This window comes from Dermacentor silvarum, chromosome 5 (assembly GCF_013339745.2).
Source record: "Dermacentor silvarum isolate Dsil-2018 chromosome 5, BIME_Dsil_1.4, whole genome shotgun sequence".
NCBI classification, from domain to species: domain Eukaryota; kingdom Metazoa; phylum Arthropoda; class Arachnida; order Ixodida; family Ixodidae; genus Dermacentor; species Dermacentor silvarum.
In genome coordinates, this window is record NC_051158.1 from 121,955,836 (window position 1) to 121,969,296 (window position 13,461).

General features: G+C 47.5%; 1 protein-coding gene across 5 annotated transcripts in view; it reads left to right on the forward strand.

The window, feature by feature from the left end:
• The window catches only part of LOC125945981 (uncharacterized), a 526,632-nt gene that overhangs the window by 36,535 nt on the left and 476,636 nt on the right, over positions 1–13,461 (forward strand). For all 5 annotated transcript variants that reach the window (XR_007467290.1, XM_049668437.1, XM_049668441.1 and 2 more), the window contains exons 2-3: positions 8,192–8,275; positions 9,630–9,685. Coding sequence is in view for 4 of the 5 variants with exons in the window: in XM_049668437.1 (XP_049524394.1) it covers positions 8,215–8,275; positions 9,630–9,685 (117 nt within the window). In the remaining variant the exon portion in view is untranslated. The remainder of the gene's footprint in view (positions 1–8,191; positions 8,276–9,629; positions 9,686–13,461) is intronic.

A 13,461-nucleotide genomic window follows, 5' to 3' on the forward strand; every position in this document is an offset into this window, starting at 1 on the left:
GACGGAAGGCAGAGTCCGAGACCGGAGTTCCAGGGTGTAAATGTTCTTGAAGACCCAGCACCTTCCACCAATTGTAAAGGGGTGTACTGAACAGTTCAGATGGTAGCGTCTGTTCGTCATCGAAAAGGCAGGTGACGCAGAGCAGGAACAGCTGGTTGCACGAACGGCTCCCACTCGTGCTAAGCACTGGCGATCCGGCTGGCCTACTGGTTGCACTGCAGGCATTGAACAGTCGATCTGGCTGGCCTTGTCCGTGTGCTCTTCTTCTTCATTACTATATATATTGTAATGAAGTGGAAGCACAAGCTCGGTAACACGGGACAAAAGGGAAAAAAGAAGAGGAAATGGATAGAACAGCCGGCCCAGTGAACGGGTGCTGTGTTTCTGTCTCCTGCTCTTTCCTTTAGAATGGCGCAGTGGGATAATACTGAGACTTCGGAAGATCTGGACCCGAGCATCGCAAGCGGACGGACACTACCGGGACCGCATTCGTTGCCGCAAATATTCGCCACATCATCCGGGGACGGCGTCCAGGACTCCTCAGTGGCTCTCGCGGACTACGGCGCTAGTGAGTTCAACCAAGCCCTCTCTGCTGTCTCAAAACGACTTCAGACAATGACCGACGCGTTTGCTTCAGTCGTCGGACACAGCACGCTTTCACTGCAAGCACCGACGACTCTTCCTGATTTTTATGGTTTCCAAGAGGACCCTGTAACTTGGGTGCGTACCATAGAGTCTGTCGCTAATCGTTACGCGTGGACAGACGCCGTGAAGAGGTCCAAGGCAGAAGGTCGTCTCCGAGGTGCAGCTCAGGCTTGGAATTTGTTTGAAGGACGAGCCTATCCAACTTGCTCCAGCTGGACCACGGCGCTGCTCTCTGCTTTCGAGAACTTGCCAAGCGCCTATGACACTCGCTTTATGCAGATGCGGTCACGCCAGCAAGCTCCAGATGAAGACATAGCCGAGTACATTTACGACAAGCTGTGGCTCCTTAGCACCTGCAACCTTACGTGGGCTTCCCCAGCGGCCAAGCAGTATGTCATAGATGGCATCCATGACTTCACGCATACTGTCGTCCTGTCCGTGTATGCGTTAGAGACAGCGCCTGACGCTTTCGTCCGCAAAGCTTCAGTGCTACAGGACACAGCTAGACGGCGTCGGGCAGCCACCACATAGCCGTATGCTACTTCTCAAGTTCCACTGATGCAGTGTGGAAGCCCCTCCGTTGGCGACGCTAGCCACTGCACTAGCGACGGCGTGCAAGACAAAAGACAGCAAATGCGATACCAGAGCAGCACAAGACCGTTGGTGTCAATTCACGTCGACGGTTTCGGAGAGCTGACGGCGCTTGTAGACACAGGCGCTGAGCGTTCAGCGCTGCTTCGGCAGCACGCGCCTGCCAATCTCCTTCACTGGACTAAGGCACCCTTGCGATGCCTAAGGGGAAACGTACAGCCAGCAGGCACCATTGACCTGCGGCTACACACAACTGCTGGTACAAAGCATCTACGCGACGTGCCCGTCTTCGACGACTTGCCTGCCGACATCATTCTTGGCGCGGACTACGTCCTTTCTAACGACGTGCAACTGAACATTGAGGGCGGTAAAGTTATGCTGCGATCCACAACCTCCTGCGCGCCTCCAACTGAGTCACAGAGAGGTGAGCCTTCCGGCAGGAAGACCCTTTCTAGCGTTCTCGAGCAACATCGCGCCCTATTTGCCGACAACAATGCACAACTTCCCGGTACTGGCTTGCTTGAGCACCGCATTCCCACAGACAGTCACCCACCTATATGCGTACCAATGCAACGGTATGCTGAACGCGAACGGTCTGTCATTGCCGAACAAGTAAGTGAGATGCTGGCTGCTGGCGTGATTAGACCGTCGTGCAGTCCTTGGGCCGCACCTGTTATCCTTGTTCGCAAGAAAAACGGCTCTTTGCGGTTATGTGTTGATTATAGAGCGCTCAACAAGCATACTATACCGGACTCCTACCCACTGCCCCGCATTGACGATGCCATCGATACAGTACGGAATGCAGGATTCTTTTCGTCGTTAGACCTGCGGGCTGGGTATTCGCAAATCAATGGCGCAGAAGAAGACAAATTTAAAACGTGTTCCGTACACCATCAGGCCTTTACGAGTTCAACCGTATGCCCTTCGGCTTACGGACAGCTCCCAGCACGTTCCAGCGGGCTATGAACACCGTGCTGGGTCCGCTTAAGGATCACGGCTGTGTTGTGTACCTCGATGATATCTTAGTTGTGGGCACAACAGAAGAAGAAAATCTTCAGAACCTAGACGAAGTTCTTGAGAGGCTCTACAACGCTGGATTCCGACTAAACCGTGAGAAATGCCAGTTTGTACTTACGGCCATCTCGTATCTGTATTACTCCATCTCTGAGAAAGTCGTACAGCCTCTCCCTGAGAGGATATCAGCCATTACGAACTTTCCCACTCCGACGTGCATTAAGCAGCTGCAGTCGTTTTTGGGCATCGCGTCTTATCTGCGAAAGTTTATTGCCAGCTTCGCTTCGACAGCTGCTCCCCTTACTGACCTGCTCAAGATAGATACGCAGTTTAAATGGGGCCATTCACAGGAATGGGCGTTCCAATCGCTCAAACATCAGCCGACCGACTGCCCTGTACTGAGCCACTTCAATGAAGACTGGACCGCAGAGGTGCACACAGACGCTAGCCAGGTCAGACTCGGAGCAGTACTTGTGCAGCGCGACCCAGATGGTGCTGAGCATGTTGTCGCCTATGCCAGCCGAAAACTTTCAGATGCTGAAAGTCACTACCACTCCAACGAGCTGGAATGCCTAGCGGTTGTGTGGAGCGTTGAAGACAAATTTAGACACTATCTGCTTGGTCGGCATTTCACGGTGGTAACAGATAATGCTGCAATTTCATGGATGTTCTTAAAGCAACACTTGAAGCATAAATTCGCACGCTGGATAATACGACTACAGGAGTATGACTACAGCGTCCGACATCGCGCCGGTACTCTAAACCAAGCGGCTGACGCATTGTCGCGAAATCCTAGTGGGGACGACTCGTCTAGAATGAAGGAAGCCTGGATATTAATTTCACAGCAAGATGTCATCGAGGCCCAACGCCAAGACAATAACATGGCGGCTATCATAACTTCACTTGCGGACGCACAGAACAGCAACAAATTTGTCGTGCGTGACGCAACTCTTTATCGTCGTCTATGGAGGAATAAGTGGCAAGTTGATGAGCACCTTCTAGTCATCCCTGCTTCGTACGATACACGATACACCTGAAGGCGGACACATAGGTCAGCGAGCGACACTAAAAAAGTACAGGAGCGCTTCTGGTGGCCCAAAATGAGTAAGAAAGAGTGTTCGTGATTACGTGGCTAGCTGCGATATATACCAACGACACAAACGGCTGCCAGGGTGCCAGCCTGGGCTACTCACACCCATTCCACCTCCTGCTACCATATTTCACACAGTTGGCATCGACCATGTTGGCCCTCTACCAACGACAGCGGCTGGCAATCGCTACATCCTCATTGCTGTTGACCATCTATCCAAATTTGTGGAGGTGGCCGCCGTGCCTTCTCTGGCACCCAGCTACGTGACAAGATTTTTGAGAGACCGATTTGAACTGAGGCATGGTGTTCCGAACAAACTAATATCCGATCGGGCACCCACCTTCCGCAGCTCCGAACTCCGTACCTACCTACGCCATGCAAGAGTTGAGCACCACTATGCCTCAGCGTACCATCCGCAAGCAAACGGCCTGACGGAGAGAGTTAATCAGACAATTCAAGCACGTTTGGCTCCCTACTGCTGAAATAGTAAGCCGGGAGAAGCAGATTGGGACGAAGATCTCCAGGCTGCTGCTTACTCAATGAACACTTCACTACAGAACTCAGTTGGGACATCGCCATACGAAATAGTCTATGGCCAGTTAACCCGCTTTAACGCACTCAATTTGGATACCCCGACCAGATTTGGACGCCCCGTCGCGCGACAGACATTATGCCGCAATATTCGAGAAGAAGCTCGCAAGAGTGCCGCGAGAGCCCAAGATGCTCAAAAGCGTCATTACGACCGTCGCCATCGTCCCGCGCCGCAGTACCAGATATGAGATGAGGTGTGGGTCAAACGAGGTAGTCGACCACCGGGCAAGAAGCTTTGCGCGAAGTTTGAGGGTCCCTTTGTGATCACGGAACGCCTGGGGAAGAACACTTGGCCTGTTTGCACTCTGGATCAACAAGGAACCTTGGACAGGAGAAGAAAGAACAACTTCGCCGTCCACGTGGCTCGTCTCAAGAAGACGGTCCACCGACAAATCTGATGTGGTTGTGCACTGAGTTTCAAAAATGCAGCGTGGCCCAGTGTAATGAAGTGGAAGCACAAGCTCGGTAACACGGGACAAAAGGGAAAAAAAGAAGAGGAAGTGGATAGAACAGCCGGCCCAGTGAACGGGTGCTGCGTCTGTCTCCTGTTATTTCCTTTACAATATATATATATATATATATATATATATGAATATATATATATATATATATATATATGAATAAAATGGTATGATGTCTGGAAGGAGAATGACAAAGTGCGTAGTGGAACGCGCTCTGCGAGGGCCAGCCATTAAAAGGAACGCCGTTTTTTGCCAAGGCCTCGCTTCGTGACATTTTTCTGGTGGAGGAGCTGGGTAAATGATACCACCGCCTGAGACGCAGCGTACTCCAGACTCGACGCCAGTGAGCAGTCTGACAGAGCTCACCCATGTGCACATACGTACCAGCCGTTGTCTTCAGGGGCTGCAGCCACAGCACGGCCTGCTACCTGACCTTACCATGACCATGCACCAACCATCTACTGCTACGATTGCCGCACCGACGCAGATGCTTTTGCATCAGCCGCAGACACCTAAAGTGTTCTACGGTGGTACTCCTGAAGACGTCGAAGTCTGGCTTGACCACTTTGAAAGGGTCGCCAAATTCAACGGTTTGTCCCAAGAGCGCAAGCTGCGCAATGTGTACTTCGCTCTCGTGAATTCTGCAAAGGCGTGGTTCGCGAACCACGAGGCGACGCTGAGGTCATAGTGTAAACTGAAGACATGGCTCGGCTCTTCAGGCGTGGAGACGCTTCAATCCCTGAAGACAAAAAAGTAGGACACCTAATGCGAGGTGTAAAGCAGGAAATCTTTGCCGGCCTTATCCGCAACCCACCGATTGCGCTTGCCGACTTTCTTGCTGAAGCAACGGTAATGGAAAGGGCACTGCAACAGTGCACCAGGCCGTACAATCGAAATGTTACTGCAGTTTCGAGTGACATCCCTAACGTGACAATCGAAAGTGACGTAGAGACCTGAGAGATTCGACAACAGCGGTCGTAAGAGAAGAGCTACAGAAAAATGCAGGTGGCCGAGCCCCCGGTCGGACGACTTTCTGTGGCAGAGATGGTGCCAGACAAGATCAGGCAAGCCATCCAAGTTCCTGAACGCTTCCGGGCACCACAACAGCAGGAGCAAGTTAGGATGACTTATGCGGAAGCCTTATGACGTCCATCACACCTTAAACGTCATGCACACCGCGGAATACACGGAAGTAGGGTTCGGGCGTCATAATACACCGTTCATCCGCTAGTCCAGACCAAGAAAGCGCGATGTTTGGTGTGCTCCTGAACACAGCCCCCCTCTGTTTTCATTGCGGCGAAGTCGGCCATATCTCAGGGCGTGTCCCTACCGTCACGTGGGTTTCCGTGGTTTCTTGCCAAAAGCGCCTCGTCCACGACCCGGTGAGCGCTCACTGCAGATCGAGAGCTTCACCGCCAGCGTCACAATTTCTTCGAACAGCAAAGGCACGAGCCTCGCTCAGCATCATCTGCTCCGTCACGGTATTCCTGTCTTCCCTCTAGACGCCCCTAGGTGCCGTTCGCCCAGCCGTGCAAATCGTGAAAACTGCGTTTAGGGACTTCCGGAGGTGAGGCCGCTGACGCCGAGTTTAACGAAGATCTTCCATACGACAGTGACGACAGCAACGACACGAGACCGACGTTTAAACACACTCAGGTGGTCTAAGGCACGTAGTAACGTTGAATATACCAGTAACCATAGACGACGAAGTGACAGCTTTAGTCGAGGAAATCTCATAAATCTCGTATACGGTTGTGTACAGCACGAGTAAATATTCGCGGCTTTACGTACGCCTGAGATTTCATTATGCTGCCGAGTTGTTCGAGAGACCTGATTGTTGGAGTGGACTCCCTGTTGGCTAATGGAGTCATCATGAACTTGCAAGGGTCGTGGGTAACGTTTCCGACGGCGCGCGCCATAGCAAGTAGCAAGTACGACAGTCATGACAACGACTTGCGCATCGTTAACGACAACGTCACGTTGCCGTCAAGATGTAACGTATTAGCCCTTGAAACCCGCGACGCATTCGATGATTCTGAGGGCATTGCCGAGGCAAACATTCCACTGCTGCTCGAACAGCATATCTGCAAAGATCGAGGCGTTGTTCAGTTGTAGAACAAACGCTGACTAGTTCTTCTCACGAACTTCAGCAACGAGTTTCAGCACGTCCCTCAAGGCACGCCTGTGGCCTTCCTGAACGAAATTGCTGACTTCTCCGACGTCGATACATTAGAGGTGACTTCACCGGATCTGAAAAATGATACCAGCCTGAGCGGCCGCGTTCACGTTAACGCCGCCTTGTCGGAACTACAGAAGCAGCGAATATTAGGGCTCGTGAGCGAATTCTCCGGTTCCTTCTCGACAGAATTTAAATTTCAGCGCACGTCCGTTTCGAAACACCGTATTTCAACACAGGGGTCGGCGCGGCGAGTTCGTCAGCATCCATACCACGTGTCGCCAATGGAAAGAGATGCAATTAACTCTAAATGATTATGTAATTCAGCCTTCGACAAGCCCTGGGCGTCTCCCGTCGTTCTGGTAAAAAAGAAGGACAATACACTAGGCTTCTGTGTCGACTACAGACGGCTTAACAAAGTCACCAAACAGGATGTTTACCCCCTGCCAAGGATCGACGACGCCTTAGACCGTCTACGCCATGCCCAGTTCTTTACCTCGTAAGATCTTTTAAGTCAGGGTATTTACAGATCAAAGTCGACGAGCACGACCGCGAGAAAACTGCATTTGTGACTCCTGACGCGCTATACGAATTCAAACTCCTCCCATTCAGCCTGTGTTCCGCTACCGCCACATTCCGATGGAATGGCGGATACAGGATCCAGATGTCGAATGGTAGCGCTGATATAGTTGAGGCCGCGTAGTCCACCCCTATGGCGCAGGAGTCAGATCCTGCAACATGGTGACCACACGCCGGCTTCGTCGCTGTGGGGCAGCAACCCACATTCTAGTAACGCGTCGAGAGTAGGATCTATCCGAGAAGACAGCAGCTCGCGGGTGACGATAGCCACGAACACCTGCTGGCAAAGAACAACGGTTTAGTTGTGGCACAGGAAACGAACCCATCCATTTATATTACACCATTGCCTTTGATCTTCCTGTTTTGTTTTTGTCTGTAGGGGCCGCCTTAAATGAACTATATGCACAGATATCTCGCCCTTGATCATGCCCTACTTAAGATTTCTGTGCAGTTGAAACCTTCTGTTCATATGCGCAACAGTCTAGCTTATATTTGCTGACACAATTTCCAAATAAACCAGCAAACACTGGATGATATGTGTGCCTTGTCGGAATTTATTGTCCACGTGTAAATATCCTAGTGTAGAATTTTTGTTCAATGTGGTTCAGGTAGGGAGCGTATTTTAATTTAGACAATCAATAACAAACGTTTGCTTGGGGAGCTCCCGTGTGAAATAAAAATACTCGAACATATTGCATATCTTAATGAACCTTTATTTGTGGCCAGTGAGCGTTTGCATTGGACCTGAATTCGTTAGACATCTTTATACAATGCACCGAGAAATTAGAACACAGTGCAATTGATAATCCACCATAGAAACGACGTCATCAAAAGGAGCTTTGTGTGCAATATTTAAACTATACACTACGCTGTTAGCTACAAGCACTTCTCGTCGTGCAAACATATTTGTTCTGTGCCATATATTTGCGTGAATCGAATGCTATGTTTTTCTGGTTCCAATATTTTAAACAATATATAGCTAAATCAAGCCTTATGCTTATACCAAACTGTGGCAAACACTATACAGTCTTTTTTCTGTTCCAGCGCTGGCTCTCTAAACTGAGGACATGAAATTTATTTCTGTTTTACTACTCTTTTCAATGTATTCGACGCTTTCTTATAGTCAAGGTGAGTAAATTTTTTTATTTCATTTGCAAACGTGGAAGTTTAGCCATCTAGATGAGAAAATAAAGTATGAAAGGCTGCTGGGTATATGCAAGAGAACAGCATCTTGATAATGGAAGCATCACTAATCTCGTAAAGTCTCGACTCGTACCCCTCTTCTTGCACAAGTAAAACTCAGTTCCCCCCGCATGCTTCATCGAACTATCGCGGTTACACTTCCTTATGACATAAAAAATTGTAACATTTGCGCCTTGCATCGCCGGCACAATGACCTTTTCTTTTTACGAATATCTCGAAATAGAAAATGTCTAGAATGATTCTAAAGCATTAACATTTCTTTTTGTATTTGTGTGTGTGTGTGTTTCGTGGGCTTGTTTAGGATTTTTTTAGTGAAAACGTTACTCTTCAGTAGAAAAGTGATGTTAATGTGCGCTTTCGTGATATAATAATAAACAAATGTCGAGCTGGTTGGCTCAGCTTGCATCTAAAAATTTTAATTGACACAACGCCATTTAGCGTCTACGTAGTGCGAAGAATTGATGGTTCGGTAGCGATTGGTTGTTATGAGTTGTATGACTACTCTGGCGGCGAATAGTTATTCATTTCGCGACGTGTTGGCAAAGTGATGCCGAGTGCTTCGCATGATGTTGTTCGTTGTTGGGATATTCAGTGACCCAAATTAGTGTCAAAGATGTACACTCAAGAGCGGCACATAATTCGGTTGTTTATGCGAAAGCTTTATCCAATATTTAAAATTACCTGTGACAGATAGCACAATTCTAATTCGTGAGCTGGATTGCTATAACAAGCGGACATTGTTTACACAGAACATCTAAATGCGTGATTGACAAATGAAAAATTTATTAATGAAGTTTTAAAATGATTACTCAACGGCAAATATTTCAATTTACAAATTGTAGCTGAGGAGTTCACAAGGCTGATTCACTTGGACTGAATTCTCAGGATGACACCAGTTTCAAGATAATTCCCGAACTCACGAATAACTCCCGAACTCATGCGCATTAGTAGGCGCAGTTAACATACTTCATTTAAATGCCAGGTTGTTTCAATACGTTTTCGTTTTTATAGTTTTTAGGTGGTTGTTTTGTTGCACCCCAAATTTATAAGATATTTTATTTGATGGTGTAACACGGTTTCGGTATTTATAAGCACGCACAGCGTCGATAATTATTCGCTTTGCTTTCTCGGATTTTTTACATTGTACACATAATAGCTTTAACTTACTACGTTTCTCTCTGAACTCATTAGAGTAATATTTTATGTACTCATGTATGTAGGAAACCTGTGCGTGGAGTATTTTTTACCAATAATGTTTTGCTTTATTCTTTGCATAAAGTTGATTATAGCAAGCTGCCTGAAGATGATCAACGGAGGCTTAGAGAAGCCGCACTGGTAAGTCACTGCCTCGCATTTATCAATGGAATTCATAATATTCTATTGAAAGACACAGTCATGGGAAACCCTGTGAAGTCACGCTCTTACATAGGCGTCCCGATGTAAACCTACCCTCGCACTCGCGTAGTGAAGTAAGCGTTTGTGAGGCTTTTTGTTCAGAAGTTTTTGAAGGCGACGGCGAAATAGGGTGGACATGGTGTAGTGAGGCGGAGCAAGGGCGACTTCGGCAAAGTGAGAAAGTTTCAATTAAAGCCGCTACGTTTACGTGTATTACGCTTTCGTTGGCGAGCGCTTTGTATTTGATCATAAAAGCTCTGGGCACACTCCGATGAAACTCGCCGATATCTGTCCGCCAGCTTCCGGTGAAAGCGGTCTCTGTGATGTCAGGGCTCTTGCCACAATGCGCTCACACAAGAAACCTGCAAACACGACAGCTGTGTCAGCAAGTAGTGATTGTAGGAAGGCAGTCTTATTTGGCTGTAACACTGCAACGGTATCACGAACCTGTCTCCGCGCTGACGTATTCCGGAGAGTTTGTTTCCACTGATTTCTACGCGTGCCGTTTGCTTTTTTTATTTGTTTGATCTCTTCGAAACAATAGTTCCCAACACACACATATAACGTTGATACAAATAACTACCAAAGTTAATTATGATGCCGTCTGGTTTTCAAATTGCAATAATTGAATTTATGCATCTTACTCTCATTCATTTATCAAGTATCAATAAAAGTAAAATCGGTGCTGCCTTTCTGTAACATCTTCATCAACACTCATATCACTCCATCCAGAATGAAAATTTAACGGAAAACCTGGAAGTTGTAGGCGCTAACCTAACTGCAAACAGCAGTTCCCTTCTGTGTCAATAAATTGTGCATGTTAACTGGCTAGCCACCTAGGGGCTTAGGCATATAGGCCACAGATAGGGGGCGAACACCGACGACGTTGCAACTAACTGAAGAGAGCATGGGACACATTACCTCAAGCCACTGAAACCAGTCCTTTCTCTAAATTTTCAACGACACCAGCTGCTGTTACAGGATCGTATGTGTCAGAAGCTCCACAGGCGTAGAGCAGGTCAGCCCTAGAGCGTTGATGGTTGCTAACAAAGAGTTAAGGGATATAGTTTGACTACAGTATCAGCTGTGTGATTATTAGCTGCCACAGGCTTCCTCACCCCATTTAAATTATTATTCGCAAAACAGACTTGAGAATGATTGAAACAGTGCAACAATAAGCTGCTCGTACTTAAATGGCAACATGGCCAAGTCGCTCATCGGCTTGAGGAGTACCGCCTAAAGGAATAACCCAGCCTATTCATAGCCAGATTATGAAAATAATTATTCTTATTGTTTTTCAGGGCGAAATGACAAGGTAAATTTTCAATTGCGGGACAAGTAAACTGAATATTCCCACGCGAGGGAATTGAGTATAAGGGCGGATTATATATTTCTGATATATTAATAGTAGTGTGCGTGTGGGTGGGTGGAGAATTCGGTCTGACGAGGTGGGTGAGAGAGAGGGTAATTATTCTAGTAACGGGTGAGGGTGAGGTGAGGACGAAGCCTATGTGCTGAGGTTGATGGAGTAAAGAAATAGCATTTGCTCACCACTGGCGAGACATGATAATGATTCAAAATGATTGGCGTAGGATACCAAAGTGTTGATGCGGGGAAAAATTCCCATCTTGTAATGTACACAAATATACCTTGTTTAGTAACATAAACCAAAACATTGTACATATTGTTACGTGTGGAAAGACACACACGCAAGAGGCTATTTACAATATATTTACACTGGAACCAAACCGCCAGGCCGACACCTTGCTCGCGCCAAAAGCCCAGCCACACTTTATCGTCTTTCTCGCGGCGGCTCATCTCGTGAGCATCTCTAGACGATATCGTAATACAACCCCCCCCCCCCCCCGGCTGCAATAGCGCCGTCACGGTGCTGTTAAATATCCAAGGCGGGCGTGGCTAGAACGATTTCATAGGTGACATCGGTCACTTGGCGGAGCATGCGATATGGGCCTGTGTAACAGGAGAGCAGTTTATTTATTTTTTTATATATGTATTTATTAATTTATTTTCAAATATTGCAGCCCTATGCAGGGCTATTGCAGAAGTGGGAGTACATGGAATACATAAATGAAAGACTTAGAACAGTAACATCACGCCAATGCTTGTACAAAATCAGATGTCGCCATTTCACGAACACAACCGGGTAAATCATTCCAGAATTCAATAACTCTCGGACAAAAAAAAAACTGTGTTTGAATACGTTAGTGCGCGCAAAAAAGGGCTTTAGGTTAAGGTTGTGGCCCCGTCTAGTCAGAAGAGCAGTAGCATGCACGATGTAGTTATCATTAGACAGTCGGCAAGACGAGTGAACAAATGAATGTAACAGTTTCAAGGAATCAATATCACGTATGGTACACAAAAGAGGTAACTTCAAAGCGGTCATTGCAGATGAAGGTGAAAAATCACGGTCATAGCGATGGTGAATGAAACGAACAGCCTTCCTTTGGACAGATTCAATTTTATTCATGTCGCACACTTTATATGGATGCCATACGCATGAAGCGTACTCTAATATAGGGCGAATGAGTGTTTTGTACATTAGTAATTTAGTGCATTTTGGAGATTTAGATGACGTTCGTCTAAAATAACCTAATTTTTTAGAGCTTTAGAGGTAACATAATCTATATGATGTGACCACTGCAAGTTGTGTGTGAACATAACGCCAAGGTATTTGTACGTCTGCGCCCGGGGAACTGTTAGGTTGTTGAAAGCGTACACATGCTGTGATGGAGAATGGCTGTTTGTAAATGACAATACTACTGTTTTTTGAAAGTTTATGCACATCTGCCAATCCGAGCACCATGAGCAAAACTGCCTGAAAGAATCCTGAAGTAAAGTGTGATAATTAGCAGTAGTTATTACCTGGTATAGCACGCAATCCTCGGCATAGAGACGGACTTTGGACCTAATATTGCTGGGAAGGTAATTTATAAAAATCAAAAAATAGTTTTTCACAAAGACCAACTTTACGCGATGGTGACCAAAGCAACACGAGGGTGCCGGGCGCAAAATTCACATCACGGTGAAGGGGGTCGCAGCGTTGCTTCTGTTTGTCTTGAGACACTTGCAGACGAGCGCGCGCAAGTTGGCTAACATGGTCAGCATGGGCGATTGCATCATGGGCATAATCGCTAGTTGAAGATGTGGTGGACGGAAGCAGAGTGTCTAGTGTTAGCGTCGGGTGTCAGCCATACAAGAGGTAAAACGGGGAAAATCCAGCAGTTTTAAGACGGGAAGAGTTGTATGCAAAGGTAATGTAAGGTAGAGCCTGGTCCCAGTCACGGTGGTCGGCGTAAACGTATTTCGATAGCATGTCTGTAAGGATGCGGTTCAAACGTTCAGCGAGGCCGTTCGTTTGTGGGTGGTAGGAGGTGGTAATTTTATGCTGCATTGAGCAGGCACGCATGATGTCGTCAATGACTTTGGACAAAAACGTATGGCCACGGTCGGTGAGCATTTGACGCGGAGCACCATGCATCAAAATAATATCGTGTAGGAGGAAGTCCGCAACATCAGTAGCGCAACTGGTCGGAAGAGCGCGTGTTATGGCGTAGCGGGTCGCGTAGTCCGCAGCGACGGCAACCCACTTGTTTCCTGATGTAGATTCCGGAAATGGGCCGAGAAGGTCCAAGCCGACACGATGGAAGGGCTCGGCAGGGATGTCGAGCGGCTGCAGGTAACCAGCAGGGAGCTGG